Source organism: Notolepis coatsorum, assembly GCF_963971535.1.
Source record: "Notolepis coatsorum genome assembly, chromosome: 1".
Lineage (NCBI taxonomy): Eukaryota > Metazoa > Chordata > Actinopteri > Aulopiformes > Paralepididae > Notolepis > Notolepis coatsorum.
In genome coordinates this window covers 195,279,576-195,297,270 of record NC_140165.1, presented here as the reverse complement: position 1 = coordinate 195,297,270, position 17,695 = coordinate 195,279,576, and the positions used below count along the sequence as shown (strand labels likewise).

Below are 17,695 nucleotides of genomic sequence, written 5' to 3'. Positions count from 1 at the left end.
CAATTCAAGGGTGTTTATTTCAGTCTTCGGTTACATGCTCTTGCAGATATTATATGGATTTCGATGGTAACTGGGTAACGTAATGCGGTCAACAGAAATATAGGCACCCGGCCTCACCCTCTCTCTGTAACAAAACAAACACTGAATGGTTCCCAGGCACAGGTGATATTAATTACCCTTCTTCCTGCACACCTCCAGAGTCATATACTATAATATTAGTGTAGCCTAATCTTTATCTGAAACTGTGAAGAAAAACTCCATTGGTTTAAACAGAATGAATAGACACATACAAATATATATATAAAATCTTCTTTTAGAAATATATATTTTAGGGCACAAATATCGGTATCGGTATCGGCCGCAAATGTTCATATCAGTGCATCCCTAATAAGAATAGGATTAAAAATGAAATCCTACTATTTGATTTGATTTGAAATCATTGTAAATAAATACAAACAATATAAAATCAAAACAAATCATAGATCTCAAGAAATGAAATGAAAAAGAAATTATAATAATAAACAAAAGCAAAACATAACTCAATTTACATGTTCGAAAAGGAGTAGGAAGAAGTATACACTATCATTATGTATTTAATTCTTTCCCTTTTATCACTTTGAGAGATTGAACGCTGTATCTATTGGCTTAATTATGGGTACAATTAAATTATATCAATTTAAAAGTAAAAAATAAATGTCTCAGTTAATTTGAGTGGGTAGATCTAGCCTTTCTCTGTTGAAGATCATAGGTGATCTTGAGTTGGAAAAGGTTGGTGACCGCTGGTCTAGGTTAAGCACGCCCCCCATGCCTAAGCCACACCGATATGTATAGGACACACCCATTTGATATATCATGAACTGTTTGTCATAGAGAAATATGGGAGGTGTTATTGAACTCAGTGTGTGTGTTTGTGTGTGCATGTGAGTGAGAGTGTGTGTCTGTGTGTGTGTGTGTCTTACTGGCGGTGTCTCCGTTGAGGCAGGCATGGTGCAGATCTGGTTCAGTAGAGTTGGAGGACGTGTGTGATCGAGCGTCCAGAGCAGCCAGAGACTGGAGCATGCTCAGTAGACTGCTGGAGGATGGGAACTGCAAGTACTTCTCTGGTACATAACCCACTTGACCTGTCTTATTACGAGCCTGGAGACACACACACACACACACACACACACACACACACACACACACACACACACACACACACACACACACACACACACACACACACACACACACACACACACACACACACACACACACACACACACACACACACACACACACACACACACACACACACACACACACACACACACACACACACACACACACACACACGCACACACACACACACACACACACACACACACACGCTTGAAAGGGTGCTCGTAATAATAATAATAATAATAATAGTATATTAACAGGTTCAGCGGCAGAAGTCGCTGTGGGCGTATGGCCGTGTGTGCCAGAGCTGTAATTAATGGGGCTACATGCCGGTGTTTGCAGTGCTAAAACTATATTAAATATTATAGCTATGGATCTAATAATATAGTCGATTGTCATTGAGTTTCTTCCGGTCAAGATGCAAAAAACAGATAATTTCTTCATCCATACATTTCCGTTTTATACCGTGGTGAATATGAGTATAGTTTTAGAGTAATTCTGTGTAATCCCAGGAAACACCGCCAAACAGCGTTTTACTGCATTTCACTATAAAGCGTGCCATTCCTCGCTTGGATCAACAATCAATCTGAAATCAACGCTAGATTATCGGTATTATGTTTCATCATGCATGCATGAAAGGGTGGGGGGGGGGGGGTTTCTATGCTTCGATCATCACCAACGGAATACGTTACACAGTACATTACAGACACACGCTCCGATCGCGGGGAAGGAATTATCGGATCAACGCAAGATTGATAACATACCTTGTCTATGATGTACTGCAAAAATAATATTCTAATTATCTGATCACCATTCCAAGTATTGATGTCGGTCGTGTTGCCAAGATAATCCACAAAAACACATGAACCGGCAGTGCTCGAGTCTCCCCAATCCATGTGTTATAACCGCTCACCATGCCCGAGAAGGAAAACCTGGACCGGACTTCTTAGACTGACAGCCCAAGCCAGAGGGATTCCAAGGATGTGCAATAGCGGCCGCAAGGCGTTAGGGGTGGTATTGGAAGTTTGCGATCTCAGACACATTCCCAATGATAACATCAGGCTGGATGGATGAATTATGAAGGGAAATATCGAATAAAAGAAATAACGATGAAAACCCGACTTTTCTCAGGGTTGGTGCCCCAACGTTCGGCGAGTTAACCAGACTTATGTCGTGTCTGGCGTCCAATGTGTTCAATTTGTAAGGCCGCTTTATATTTGTGGAACTAATCTCAAGGCGCTACAGTGTAGACACCTGAATTTGCATACAGAAACGCCCCGCCAGAGACTAAGCATTGCACTCTGGTTGTGCTGACCCCTGTGAAGATATTCAACAGGTAGCGCGAAAGCAATTTGCGACTGAATTCGATTAGATTAGATTCAAATGTATTGTCATTATACAGCACAAGTACAATACAATGAAAATAAGTTTGGCATCTAACCAGAGTACAAATGTAACAGTAAAGTGCAATAGTAACATACAATGACCAGGTAATTAAACCTGGTATAAAATATATAAATACTACTGACTAAAAGTGCTCATCAGATGCATGTACAGAGTTGTAGTATTAATATGTACAGTGATACAGTAGTAAGTCATACTGTAGAACATGACATCTAAGCGTGACATCTTATTTAGTAGTGTCAATATGGGTACAAGGCCACCCAGAAAAAGCGACATGGGACGAGTTAACAGGTGAGGTAACATGTCAGGAGAGGAGCGCACAGCGGCTGAAGTGAAAAAGAAATGGGCTTATGTGAATGCTCTCTGTGTGTGCGCGTGCGCGTCCCATGACGTCACGGTTCGGTACATCCAGCCATACGACGAATACGTCTCATATGACACTAGGTGAAACTAGGGTTTCACATTTTATAAATGTATGCTCAATATCTTTACTTTACTTTACTACTTGACACTAGGTGAAACTACATCATCATCTTCGTTTTATGTCCCTATTTTCCCACTACAGTGAGGTTGGACGGGCAATGACTCCACGCCACTGGGCACGGTTTTGTGCCATGTATTCATGTATCTCCAGATCCCTCATATCATTCTCCACACATGCCCTCCACGTCTGCTTCAGTCTCCCTCTCGGCCTCCGCCCATCCACAATCATCTCCTCCACCCCTCTCAACATCCCCCCTCCTCCGATCTTCTCAAAGATCTTTCAAACCACCTTGAGACGTCCGTCCATATCTCACCTTGAAATCAATTTCCCAAAAACACATCTGTATATTACATGTTTTTCCTAAGGTTATGGGTTTAGGTCAGCTCTGATTGCCTAAACAGTTTTATCAATCTGCCTATAAATCCTGTTTTATTTTCTATTAAATTATTTCGGCTTTGCTGATGTTTGCTGTTTGCTGTTTTTAACATGTCTGTAAAGGACTTAAAAATATATAGATTACCAAAAAATAAAATGTATGCAGTCAGGCCACTGAACTTAGAAGCAGGCCAGGCCGCTTGAAGCCTTCCTCCAACGCGTTCGTGTTTCCGCGTCGCTGATTGGCCAGGTCATGTGACATGTACGCCCAATCGTGGGACCACAAGTTTTTACACTGGTTAAGCTTAGGCGCTCTTTCGAAGTTGGTTAAGGTTAGAGTTTGTCTTAGAGCATGGCGATTCCAAACTCTAACCATAACCAACTTCGAAAGAGTCGCCTAAGCTTAACCAGTGATAAACTAGGCGTTAGGTAGTTTGCAGGCTGTTCGACCCGGAAATAGGCGCAGAACTTGCCGTCCCACGATTGGAGCACATGTCACATGACCTGGCCAATCAGAGCGCAAAAAGGGAACCCGGAAACACGGACGCGTTGGAGAAAAGCTACACGCGGCCAGGCCAGTGTTTCTAGTTGCAGAGATCACTGCAACTCACACAGGTTGGAGAACTATCTCTCTCTACAGATACAGCGCTCAAAACTCAAACCTCTACTGCTCCTCTACCACTCCTCCACCACTGCACTCCAAACTGATTGTGTGACTCCTATTGTTCTTGACCAGGCCACATTTCACACCTCCACTTCCTCCCACAGGCTGGGCAGATTTTCATCTTAAATTTGTATTCGTCCCAAATGTCCCAGCCCCATCGGATTTCTTAGCTTTTTTCACTGTTTACTTATCATGCATTGCAACACTAATATATGGTCAGTACCCCAAGTCAGACTGCCCATATACAAATTATTTTGGGGGTCTGAGGGCAGTAGCCCCCGACCCCCTCCCTGGGGAAGCACTTAAGTTAAGTGCTCCCTTTGTTCACCCAGCCACCAGCCCCGGAAAATTAACACCTGAGTACTAGACTTAAGTGGCACACAAGCAGCAACAAGCAGCAGACAAGCAGCAGACAAGCAGCAGAATTGGTTTGATTTTTGAGCGCTGCGTCTGTATCTCTCTCGCTCACACACACACACACACACACACACACACACACACACACACACACACACACACACACACACACACACACACACACACACACACACACACACACACACACACACACACACACACACACACACACACACACACACACACACACACACACACACACACACACACACACACACACACACACACACACACACACACACACACACACACACACACACACACACACACACACACACACACACACACACACACACACACACACACACACACACACACACACACACACACACACACACACACACACACACACACACACACACACACACACACACACACACACACACACACACACACACACACACACACACACACACACACACACACACACACACACACACACACACACACACACACACACACACACACACACACACACACACACACACACACACACACACACACACACACACACACACACACACACACACACACACACACACACACACACACACACACACACACACACACACACACACACACACACACACACACACACACACACACACACACACACACACACACACACACACACACACACACACACACACACACACACACACACACACACACACACACACACACACACACACACACACACACACACACACACACACACACACACACACACACACACACACACACACACACACACACACACACACACACACACACACACACACACACACACACACACACACACACACACACACACACACACACACACACACACACACACACACACACACACACACACACACACACACACACACACACACACACACACACACACACACACACACACACACACACACACACACACACACACACACACACACACACACACACACACACACACACACACACACACACACACACACACACACACACACACACACACACACACACACACACACACACACACACACACACACACACACACACACACACACACACACACACACACACACACACACACACACACACACACACACACACACACACACACACACACACACACACACACACACACACACACACACACACACACACACACACACACACACACACACACACACACACACACACACACACACACACACACACACACACACACACACACACACACACACACACACACACACACACACACACACACACACACACACACACACACACACACACACACACACACACACACACACACACACACACACACACACACACACACACACACACACACACACACACACACACACACACACACACACACACACACACACACACACACACACACACACACACACACACACACACACACACACACACACACACACACACACACACACACACACACACACACACACACACACACACACACACACACACACACACACACACACACACACACACACACACACACACACACACACACACACACACACACACACACACACACACACACACACACACACACACACACACACACACACACACACACACAAAGGGAGCCGCATGTGATTTGTGGAGGTGGGACCCTTACAAAAAAACGAAAAATCCATCAAAATCTGTGTTGTTGCTAATCATTGACTTATGCTAGCCTGTAATAACCCCCCCCCCCCCCCCCAGAAAAATCTACTTTGCATTTGATATATTGCAAATATATGCCATCACACACACTGGCATTTAAAGGGTTAGAATAAAAAATGAATTGGATATGTGGTGTTATGATCAGGGCTGAAGTTGAATAAAAGATTTATGAAAGAAAAAGTGGTAAATTATTTCAACATATTGTCATATTTTTATGGCGTTTTTGAAGAGGACAATTTAGTCCCTTATGGTAAGAGTGAGTATTTTTTTCAATCTGACATTACAAAAAAACTGAAAATCCATCAAAATCAGTGTTGTTGCTAATCATACATTATGCTAGCCTGTTTTTTAACAATAATTTGTGATGCTATCACAAACACTTGCATTTAAAGGGTACAAATAAAAAAAATGCCTGCACCAGAATGCAGGAAATTAAGTCTTTGTAACAAAAAAACTTCCTGGTGGGGGACCCCCAGACCCCCCGCTTAATTAAAAAGTGGCCTGACTGGGGCTATAATTTGCACTATATTTCCTGGCCTGAATGATTTCCCCAGTCCGGCCTCCAATCCAATGCTTATTAGTGTGTGTGTTTGAACGTTTGCATGTTTCAACCATACATTTCCTTTAATAAAAAAATATTTAAAAAACATTAATACGATTTTTTTTCTTATAATTTTTTTTTTACCTCCTATAATAGTGGGGGTCGCGGCTCTCTGAAACAGTTATTTTGGGGGTCGCGGCCTGAACACTTTGGGAACCCCACTAGACCACCATCTCCAACCACCTCCTCCTCTTCTCTCTCACACGTGGGGCATCTAAAATCCCTCACTCCCCTCAGATTTTACAAACCTGAACATCTTTGGTGACACCATTTGTCACATTCTTTACACAGCACAGAGTTTACTCCCACTCCTCTTCCACAGACTCCACATGGGTATCTTCCTGACTGAATCCTCTCTCCTTCACTCACTGTTATCATTACCTTTGTCTTGTCGATATTTATCTTCATTCCCTTCTTCTTCATTCCATCCCTCCACTCAACAAACATTTTCCTCACTTCTTCCTCTGAATCTGCTGACAGCAATAGATCATCAGCATAAAGCAGCTCCCAAGGTCCTTCTCCTTGTGAATCCCTTGTTGCTTCCTCCATTACAGTAATGAAGAGCAGTGGGAAGAGCCGAACCCTGGTGCACCCCCACTCCAATGTCAAAGTCCTCCGATGTTCCAGCCACTGTCTTAACTCTTGAAGTGGCTCCCACATACAATGACATTACAGCTCTCACAAGTCTCTCTTGTAATGTTCCGCCTGGTCAAGCTCTATTCTCCCCACCTATTCATGGACTTTACCCCCCACCTATTCATGGACTTTTTCCCCCACCTGTTCATGGACTATTCCCCTCACTTGTTCATGGACTATTCCCCATTTCTTTATGTTTGTTCATTGTATCTCTGTTCCTTTGTGTTCTCCCTCTCTGGCTCTCTCTCTCTGTCTCCCTCTTGCCCTTCATGTTCCCCTGTTTGATTTAGTATTCTTCTTGTCTTGTATTGTGTTATCTGGTGTTGGGCAAGTTACTTTTAAAAAGTAACTAGTTACAGTTACTAGTTACTTCTTCCAAAAAGTAACTAAATTACTTACTCAGTTACAAATTATAAAAGTAACTAGTTACTTCAGAAAGTAACTATTGCGTTACTTTCAATATATTTTTTTTACATAAACAACATACACAAATCTAAACTATTTTAATGTTGCTGTGGGACAAAGTGAGACTAGCCTCCAATCAAATGCCATGTATGTAGATATTATAATTACTATGTTTATATAGTGGATCATACAAATACAATAGATGTTTTGGAACTTTTGATATGTATTGCCCCTCAACAGGCCACAACTGGGCAACATTAAATTATGCTTGTTAAGCACTATACCAAAAATAACTAACAAATATATACTGATTGATTGAACATTTTAATTAACAGATTGCAGAATGGGTACAGCAGTACGGCTCAATACACACAATTGTTAAGGGGATGCAGATCAGAGAAAGACTTTCGCCTTGTTTACATCAGGGTCCCCCATTTTCAATTCATGACATTTATGACATACACAACATACAGATATAAGAATCTAATCGAATCATTCTAAACCAGGGGTCTCAAACTCAATTTACCTGGGGGCCGCTGGAGGTAGAGTCTGGGTGAGGCTGGGCCACATCAAATATTCCACAAAAAAAGGGTTTAAAGTATTCCAAAAAAAAGTACAACTGATCCAATCTTCTCACAAACAAACTCACTAAAACCTCACAAACACCAGCAACTGAGCAGTCTCAGTGGTGTCAGTGGACTCATCCACAGCTATGGAAATGCATGTGCATTTTTTTAACAATAATTCTGCTTGCAGCTTGATATGATTTCATTCCATTTATTTTTGTGGTTCTTAGCACTGAATTCTGAGGAAAGGCTGCATCAAAATAACTGTTTTGTTTCATAGTGGCGTTTCATATTGCCACTCTTCACAAGAGCTACCGTTTCTTGGTGCTGGGAGGATGCATGCACGCATATTTTTTAGTCCATGCAGCTTTCTGGGAGGATGCATGCACGCATATTTTTTAGTCCATGCAGCTTTGAATTGCAGCGATTTTCACTGTCGACTTTTCTTTTACTTTCTTTGAACATGCCACATTTTTCTACTAACTGCCTGCTGGCGAAACTAGGCTACAACTGGGAATGAGGTTACTAGCTACAGTACACGCAGATTAGACTACCTGTCAATGCGCTGTCAACTCGCTCTGACTCGCCCCGCTGAAAGACAACATGCATTCCGTGAAGACCCGCCCTACTCTGCTCTGATTCGCAGACTGTGGGTGGGGGGAGACACGCTGACGGGACGCTGAATGTGATTGGACCAGAGTAGACAGACACACACAGTGGAGCAGTGCTTGCAGAGGAGATGAGTGGAGAATTTGCGCCCTAAACAAGGAAGAACATATTGCCCCTCAGCGCAGATATCTGTCTGATGAAAGAAACAGGTTCATTCATAGTAACGCACCGCATTTATTTGCAGTAACGGTAATGGCGTTATTGAGATTGGAAGAGTAATCCGTTAGATTACTAGTTACTGAAAAAACTAATGCCGTTAGTAACGCCATTACTTATAGCGCCGTTATTCCCATCACTGGTTATCTGTTTAGTCTTAGTCTATAGTCTGACTGTTCGGTCCCATGTGTGTCTTGTCTTCCATAGTTGTAGTTCCTTGTAGTCCTTGTCAGTCTGTTTCCCCTCCCAGGTGTCTCTTGTTATAATCAGCCCTAGTGTGTCTCATGTCAATTATCCATGTTTATTACATGGCGTTTTCACATTCGCCGAAATGCTTGCTTGTGATTGGTCAATAGCGCTCGTCAGAGGTCCGATATTACTCGATAACGGACCTCTGTGGAACAATAATGACCGCTGTGCGCAGCTATTCACAATCAAGCCCCACTGACACACACTGTTTCAGTGCAATTAGACACACCTGCCGGGCTGCCGGCGATAATAATAATCACTTTATTTGGGCTGACAGAGCCACAGAACAACTGCGTCTGCATTTGATCTCGTCTTGTCGATTTTGTAAAATTAATTTTTACAGTTTTTCGGTATTTTAAACTCCGTGTCGGTCAATTATTTTGCGACAATGACCTCGTAGCTATACATTATCCCTTACGTATTCAAGTGCCATGTTTCCTGGTCTCTGTGTGCGTTCATTGTCATTGTTCCCTGGATGTCATTAGTGCTAGTTTCCTAGATGTCGTTTGTTCTCGTGTTCTGGATATCGTATCGTGTCGTTTGCTATTTATTCCTTGTCTCCACTGCCTCGTTCAGTAAGTGTTCCCCTTGTTAGTTAGAGTGTGTGTTTATGTTACGTTTATCCCTTGTTTCGTGTATTACTAACTGGACTGAAAACCTCACCTCCCTGTCTGCATTTGGGTCCTGTCCTCACCACCAATTGTGACATCTCTGATATCTTCTGTCTCCTAAGCGCCCATTCTATAGCAGTCCTTGGTATTTTGTCAAATGCCTTTTCCAGATCTACAAAAACGTGATATAATCTCTTTTTATTCTCTCTATACTTTTCCTGCATCTGCCTAAATACAAAAAATTTGCATCGGTTGTTTGATCTTCCTGGGCAAAATCCACACTGTCTCCTGTCCACATGTATCAATCTTCTCAGCCTTTCCTCCAACACCCTCTCAAAAACCTTCATTCCATGTTAAAAACCTTCATTCCATGTTCCAGCAGTCTAACTCCTCTGTACTTTCCACATTCAAGTGCATCTCCTTTCCCTTTTATAAATTGTTATTGTCATGTTCGCTTTCCATTCCTCCGGAATGAATGACAGAAAGTCATTCATTTAACGTTGAATATCAAACTTGTATTGCCACATTTAGATGATGAATAAAAAGTTGAAACTTGTAAAGGCATGATGACATGCCGACAGAACAAATTAACGTGCACTCCCCTCCCCCTTACTACAGGTGTCACTGAAACAAAACCATGAATGAATTTTGTAACACAGCAGGGTCATTACAATAGGCTGAAAATGTTTTCTTGTTCACCTAATAATGTTAACCAATGGAAAGACACACACACACAAACTTTCTTCTGTGCTACTCTCCCCTCACAGCTGCGCCGCGGTCCCTCTCTCTCTCTCTCTCTCTCTCTCTCTCTCTCTCTCTCTCTCTCTCTCTATCAGGGAGAAGCCCTGCGCGTCAGGTTGTGTGTAAAATGCGTGTGTTTGTGTTTCACACACTCCTGCACTGCGGTCCCTCTCTCTCTCTCTCTCTCTCTACCAGGGAGAAGCCCCGCGCGTCAAATGCGTGTAAAATGCGTGTGTGTTTGTTTCCCCGACAGAAGCTCCTCTCTCTCTCTCCCTCTCTATCTCTCTCTCTCCCTCTCTCTCGCTCGCTCGTTCTCTCTCTGCCTCGCTCTGTTTGAGGAAGTGAAGATATTTCCACTCACTCTGCTGTCGCTGTCAACCATAGAGGGGGCGTTAGTTATGCAAATCAGTACCCTATTCACATCAGCAATACCGTCAAATCAGAACAGCTTAGTTGAGTGAGGGAGGATCTCGTGAACTCGAGACTAGACTGATGAGTCAATATGATAATTAATGACACAGACCACATTGATATAATCCCCAATTGCTAGGAAAACATGCTAAACACTGGAAAAGGCTATTTATAATGCATGTCCCCTTTAATAAAAATGTATTCTATTTAATAATAATAATTATAATAATTATTATAAATATATAATAATATAATAATCATTATAAATATTTGTTTCCTGTTGTACCGAACTCGTACCGAACTGTGACCCCAAAACCGAGGTACGTACCGAACCGTGGCTTCTGTGTACCGTTACACCCCTACTGTGTGTGTGTGTGTGTTACATCACCTTAACCCAGTCCTCCATGTCTCCATCCTCGATGACCTCCAGCATCTCCTGTTCATCTATAGTCAACTCATCTGACTGAGATGCCTAGAAATAGAGAGACAGAGAAAGAGAGAGACAGAGAAAGAGAGACAGACACACACACACAGACAGAGAGAGGGATAGAGAGACAGACAGAGAGAGAGAGGGAGACAGAGAGAGAACCAAAGAGAAAGACAGAGAGAGAGACACAGAGAAAGAAACAGAAATAGAGAGACACAGATAGAGAGAAGACAGCAAGAGACAGAGAGACAGAGAGTCACATACACAGAAAGAGAGAGAAACAGAGATAGAGACAGAGAGAGAGCAATAGAGACAGAGAGAGATGTTAGATATTACGATATCCATCTTTTGATTGCCTCTATGATTCTTGTCTCTGCGTTGTGTGTTTTTTATGAGGCCTCTTGATAACGATGGAATTCCTGCCATTCCACCCTAAGTCTGGATCAATCACAATTTTTCCGGAGCAAGATGAACAAAACCTTACACGGTCCAGTTCAATTAGAATATTTAACTACAGAGGATTCTAAACAGAATGAAATGCAAATAGAAAGTCTTCAGATTAGATAAATTAAATGAAAGATTTAGCTAAGCATAATGACTCTTCTCTCTCCCCGTGCTCTCTCTCTGTGCAAAGCTCTCTCCCGGTCCCCTCTCTGTGCTATCTCATCAAACTGGCCCAGATTGAACGAAACAGACAGCTTTTCTGTCCTTCGTTATCTTAACCTCTTAAGCCCGAGCGGTATGGTACCGGACCAAGAATGACATCACGCCATAAATCCATCTCTACAGAATGTATGAATTAATTTTGCGTTTTTTTTCTCCAAATGTAGCCAAGAGCAAAGACCCTAACCCTGTCAAAACAGCAGGCAAAGTGTATATTTTCAGCACTACGTTTGTTTACCAATGGTTTTAAGTGTTATAAGTGAAATATGAGATATATTAGAAATATATATATAGAAATCTCAGGGCATCGAGTCGTAAAAAGGCAAGGATTGACGCGAGGATTTGGCGCAGCCTAACTTGAGTGTAGTATTTTGAGAGAAGAGCCCCAAGGCTTTCGATGGGTTTTAGAATTTCAAAAAACTAAACAAAAAACAGCGTTGCAATCTGATGAAATATGGCAGAGAAATGTACATTATAAAAAAGTAACTGAGATTTCATTCACGGTTTGTGAATCACGCCTGGTGATACTAAATCCAGATTGAACTCTGCCATTGGAAAGGGGAGATTTGGCCCAATCCTTAGATGTGCGACTTGGCCATAATAAGGTCATTTATAGCCCTGATATTCTATATTATATAATCATATTTCAAATTGCATGTGTCCGGATGGCAGAATTCAGTACTGTTTCTACAAAACCTTCTGTTTAATCATCTTCCCTTTATTAATTTGCTTTTGTACACGTGATCTCAAGAAGGAATGAGCTCAGTAGATTGTTCATGTCTGTTCAATTTTAGCATGGTGTTATTCACCATCAAAGATGAAAGAAAAAGAAAAATTATTGATATTCTCCTTTGGTTCATTATAATTTACTCAAGCCTAGTAACAGACACAATATTTCGGACACTGGGAATACATTCCCAGAGATCCTTAGATGTCCCTAGATACCAAGAACATGCTAATGGACCTTGTAGAAGTGGAGCAATCTTCCATTTACTTAGGTATGTATTTTAGGCGGATTTTCAGAAAATAGGGCTAGGGCTTAAGAGGTTAAGCACACCCCCCATTTTGCAGAAAACAAAAGCGATTTGCATACTTTTTTTGCAAAGCTTAGCTTTAAACTTTATAATCTCTCTTTTGAAAGGTAACATTCTGAAGTTGCAATAAAGAAAAATCACTTTGAGTGCTAATGTATTAGAGAAACAGAGGTTTGAACACACTGAAATAAAATATTTTCTCCTTACTTTTGTGTTGACTTGTCACCAGATTCCTGTTTTTGGGTTCCAGCATAGAGGTAGTAGCTGGGAAACACTGCGGTTCCATAGCCTGAAGTCTTATGTAGTACAGGTCAAATTTTTATAAAAATCCATTCAAATATTTGTGCTTGAGAAAGGTTTCGGTAAAGTGTGTACCGGAGAAATACAGTGTGATTATACAAGATGGCCGTTCACACGATTTGCATACCTTTTTTGCAAAGCTTAGCTTTATACTTTATACTTATAGCACATGCATGAGTCTGGTCTCTTTTGAAAGGTAACATTCAAAAGTTGCTGAGTCAATAAAGAGGAATCACTTTGAGTGCTAATGTATTAGAGAAATAGAGGTTTGAACACACTGAAATTAAATATTTTCTCCTTACTTTTGTGTTGACTTGTCGCCAGATTCCTGTTTTTGGGTTCCAGCATAGAGGTAGTAGCTGGGAAACACTGCGGTTCCATAGCCTGAAGTCTTTTGTAGTACAGGTCCAAATTTGATAAAAATCCATGAAAGAATTTGTGCTTGAGAAAGGTTTTGGTGAAGTGTGTACCGGAAAAATACAGCGTGATTATACAAGATGGCTGTTCACGCAATTTGCATACTTTTTTTGCAAAGCTTAGCTTTATACTTTATACTTATAGCACATGCATGAGTCTGGTCTCGCTTGAACGGTAACATTCTGAAGTTGCTGAGTCAATAAAGAATAATCACTTTGAGTGCTAATGTATTAGAGAAATAGAGGTTTGAAATGAAATATTTTCTCCTTACTTTTGTGTTGACTTTGTCACCAGATTCCTGTTTTTGGGTTCCAGCATAGAGGTAGTAGCTGGAAAACATAACGGGTCCATAGCCTGAAGTCTTATGTAGTACAGGTCCAAATTCCATAAAAATCCATAAAAAAATGAGTGCTTGATAAAGGTTTTGGTAAAGTGTGTACGGGAAAAATACAACGTGATTATCCAAGATGGCCATCGACTTGACGCTTCAGTCACAACAACGGTCTTCTTCTTCAACTTTCACTACCATCCCTCACTCTCACCCGCTCGGCTGCAGTCTCTTTCGGAGCGGAAGCTTGTTGGCTACAATGGTGGTCAAAAATGTTCGCCATCAGCGGTGATTGGTCAGTTCAGGACCGTTTTGAACCGGAGGTGGTCATTTGATGCTCGCCGGTCAAATTACGCTCGCCGGATATATCGTCTTATAACTCGAGAACCAAAGCATGCACATCCCGCACATGGGCACAGCGGCCCGTATGAGGGCCATCGGACGTTATGAGGTTCAACACTAAGAACGTGTTCTTAGTTAACTAGCCTGGTTAACCTCTTAAGGATCGGGCAAAAATGGGGCTAGTTTTCTTTATTTTTTTTGATGATTGCATACCCAAAGTAATCTGCTATTTATTATACTTTATACTTATAGCACATGTACGAGTCTGGTCTCTTTTGAAAGGTAACATTCCGAAGTTTCTTACACAATAAAGATCACTTTGAGTGCTAATGAAATAGAGTAACAGAGGTTTGAACACACTGAAGTAAAAGTTTTGTGTACTCTCATTTCTGTTTACTGGTTGCCATATGCCTGTTTTTGAGTTCCGGCTGAGAGGTAGGAGCTGGAAAACATAATGGTTCCATAGCCTGAAGTCTTATGTAGTACAGGTCCACAGTTTATAAAAATCCCCACGGAAAATGTATGTTTTACAAAGGTTTTTGTAATGTGTGTACCAGTAAAAGTTCTCCATGATTATCCAAAATGGCCGTCCGCTTCCAATCATTCAGAGGCTCTCGTCAAAACAATGGACTTCTTCGTCTTCTTGTTTCACCTTCCCCCACTCTGAGCGCCGGTCTGGGATAGTTTTCGGAGCAGACGGTGACCGGTCAGTTAAGGACCGTGCACAACCGGACGTGGTCACTCGTCCGAACGGCCATTCAACCAATACATTGTTGGAAAGTTGAATTTGCTGCCTTTCGATCGTCACCCCACTCAACCTATTGTGTGATTCCATTCTCGAGTTACAAGACAAAACATCCGGCGAGCGTCATTTGACAGGCCGCTCCGTCAAGTGACCACATCCGACTGTATACGGTCCCGAACTGACCAGTCACCACTGATGGCGAAAATTATTGACCACCGTTATAGCCAAGAAGCGTCTGCTCCAAAAGCAATTCCAGACAAGCGGGTGAGAGTGGGGGAAGGTGACGAAGAAGTCCTTTGTCCTAACTTGCACGTCTGAATTAATTGAAGTGGACGGCCATTTTGGATAATTATGGGATTTTTATAAACTTTGGACTGTATGACTATAAGACTTCAGGCTATGGAACCGTTATGTTTTCCAGCTCCTACCTCTCATCTGGAACCCAAAAACAGGCATCTGGCAACAAGTCAACACAAAAGTAAGGAGAAAATATTTTATTTCAGTGTGTTCAAACCTCTGTTTCTCTAATACATTAGCACTCGAAGTGATTTCTCTTTATTGTGTCAGCTACTTCAGAATGTTACCTTTCAAAAGAGACCCTTTTGTTTTCTGCAAAATGGGGGGTATGCTTTTTTTATCCACTTTTTCTCCTTCTTTTTCTGTTTTTCTCCCATCCCAATTTAGTCGTGCCAATTCCCCCCTCCCCTGTCTTGATCATTGCTCGCATGTGATGGTCGTCGTAGGGAGGGTTGAAGAATATATCGCATGTCCCCTCCGCATCTATTCTTATCCTAACGGATTTATGCTTCCGCGTTCGCGTTTTGCGAATCTGATTGGCCACTGCCGTTTCTGGTGCGATCTGATTGGCCACTGACGTTTCTGGTCATGTGACATGTGCGCCCAATCGCGTGACGCGCCCATTTCCGCCTCGACAAGCAGCAAACTACCTAACGCCTAGTTTATCACTGGTTAAGCTTAGGCGACTCTTTCGAAGTTGGTTATGGTTAGAGTTTGGAATCAGGGCTGGCGTTCTATCGCCCCCTGCTCTAAGACAAACTCTAACCTTAACCAACTTCGAAAGAGTGCCTAAGCTTAACCGGCAAAAGAACTTGCCGTCACACGATTGGCGTGACCAGAAACGTCAGTGGCCAATCAGAGGGCAAAACACAAACGCGGAAGCATAAATCCGTTAGGATAAGAAGCGTTGTTTTTTTCCGTAGCCGCATTTTGCGGAGACGCTCTCTGATTGGCCACTAACTGACGCTCTCTGATTGGCCACTGACATGTGCGCCCAATTGCTTGACGAGCTGTGTCTTTGCCCATTTCCGGGTCTAACAGCCTGCAAACTACCTAACGCCTAGTTTATCACTGGTTAAGCTTAAAGCGACTCTTTCGAAGTTGGTTAAGGTTAGAGTTTGTAATCAGGGCTGGTGTTCTATCGCCCTGCTCTAAGACAAACTCTAACCTTAACCAACTTCGAAAGAGTGCCTAAGCTTAACCGGTGTAGAAACAGGCGTCACACGATTGGGCGCACATGTCACATGAAGTGGCCAATCAGAGAGCGTCTCCGCAAAATGCGGCTACGGAAAAAAATAACGCGGATAAGAATAGACGCGTCCCCTCCGATACATGCAGAGTCAGCCAGCCACTTCTTTTCACCTGCCAGCGCGGACTCTCATTGGCGAGGTGTAACGTGTGGGAGGCTCACACTACCCTCGACATCTCCTGTCCTTGCTGTGCAGGCGCCCTGACCGACCTGTAGGAGTCGCTGTTTACAACGACCGGATTACCACCCATCGACTCCCCTCCCACTGACTCTGCCAATTGAGTCAGTATGACGGCCGGCCCAAGCCGGAGGCAACGCTGACAGCCGGATTCGATACCGGTGTCTCACGCGTTGGTGACGAGCGTTTAGACCGCTGCGCCACCCAGCCGCCTAATGGGGGGGTATGCTTAAGAGGTTAAATAAGAATGTGCTCTTATAGTCTACTAGCCTGGTTAAATAAGACTGTGTTTTTAGGGTTAAGTACCTTATATGAGTAGAGGACCTTGCAGGTGAAAGGGTAGCTTCTCGGGGTTCCAGAGGGACTGGAGCTGCTGTCGTCAAAAACCTCCATGTTCTCCTCACACTCCTCACCTTCCTCACGCTCCACCTTACCCTGCACACACACACACACACACACACACACGCACGCACGCA

General features: G+C 42.9%; 1 protein-coding gene across 2 annotated transcripts in view; it reads right to left on the bottom strand.

Annotated features, from left to right (window-relative positions):
- fchsd2 (FCH and double SH3 domains 2) overlaps positions 1–17,695 on the bottom strand; it is a 376,153-nt gene that overhangs the window by 47,112 nt on the left and 311,346 nt on the right. For both annotated transcript variants that reach the window (XM_084325412.1, XM_084325413.1), the window contains 3 exons: positions 17,526–17,654; positions 11,628–11,711; positions 960–1,137 (listed from right to left, as the gene is read on the bottom strand). In XM_084325412.1, coding sequence (XP_084181538.1) covers positions 960–1,137; positions 11,628–11,711; positions 17,526–17,654 — 391 coding nt within the window. The remainder of the gene's footprint in view (positions 1–959; positions 1,138–11,627; positions 11,712–17,525; positions 17,655–17,695) is intronic.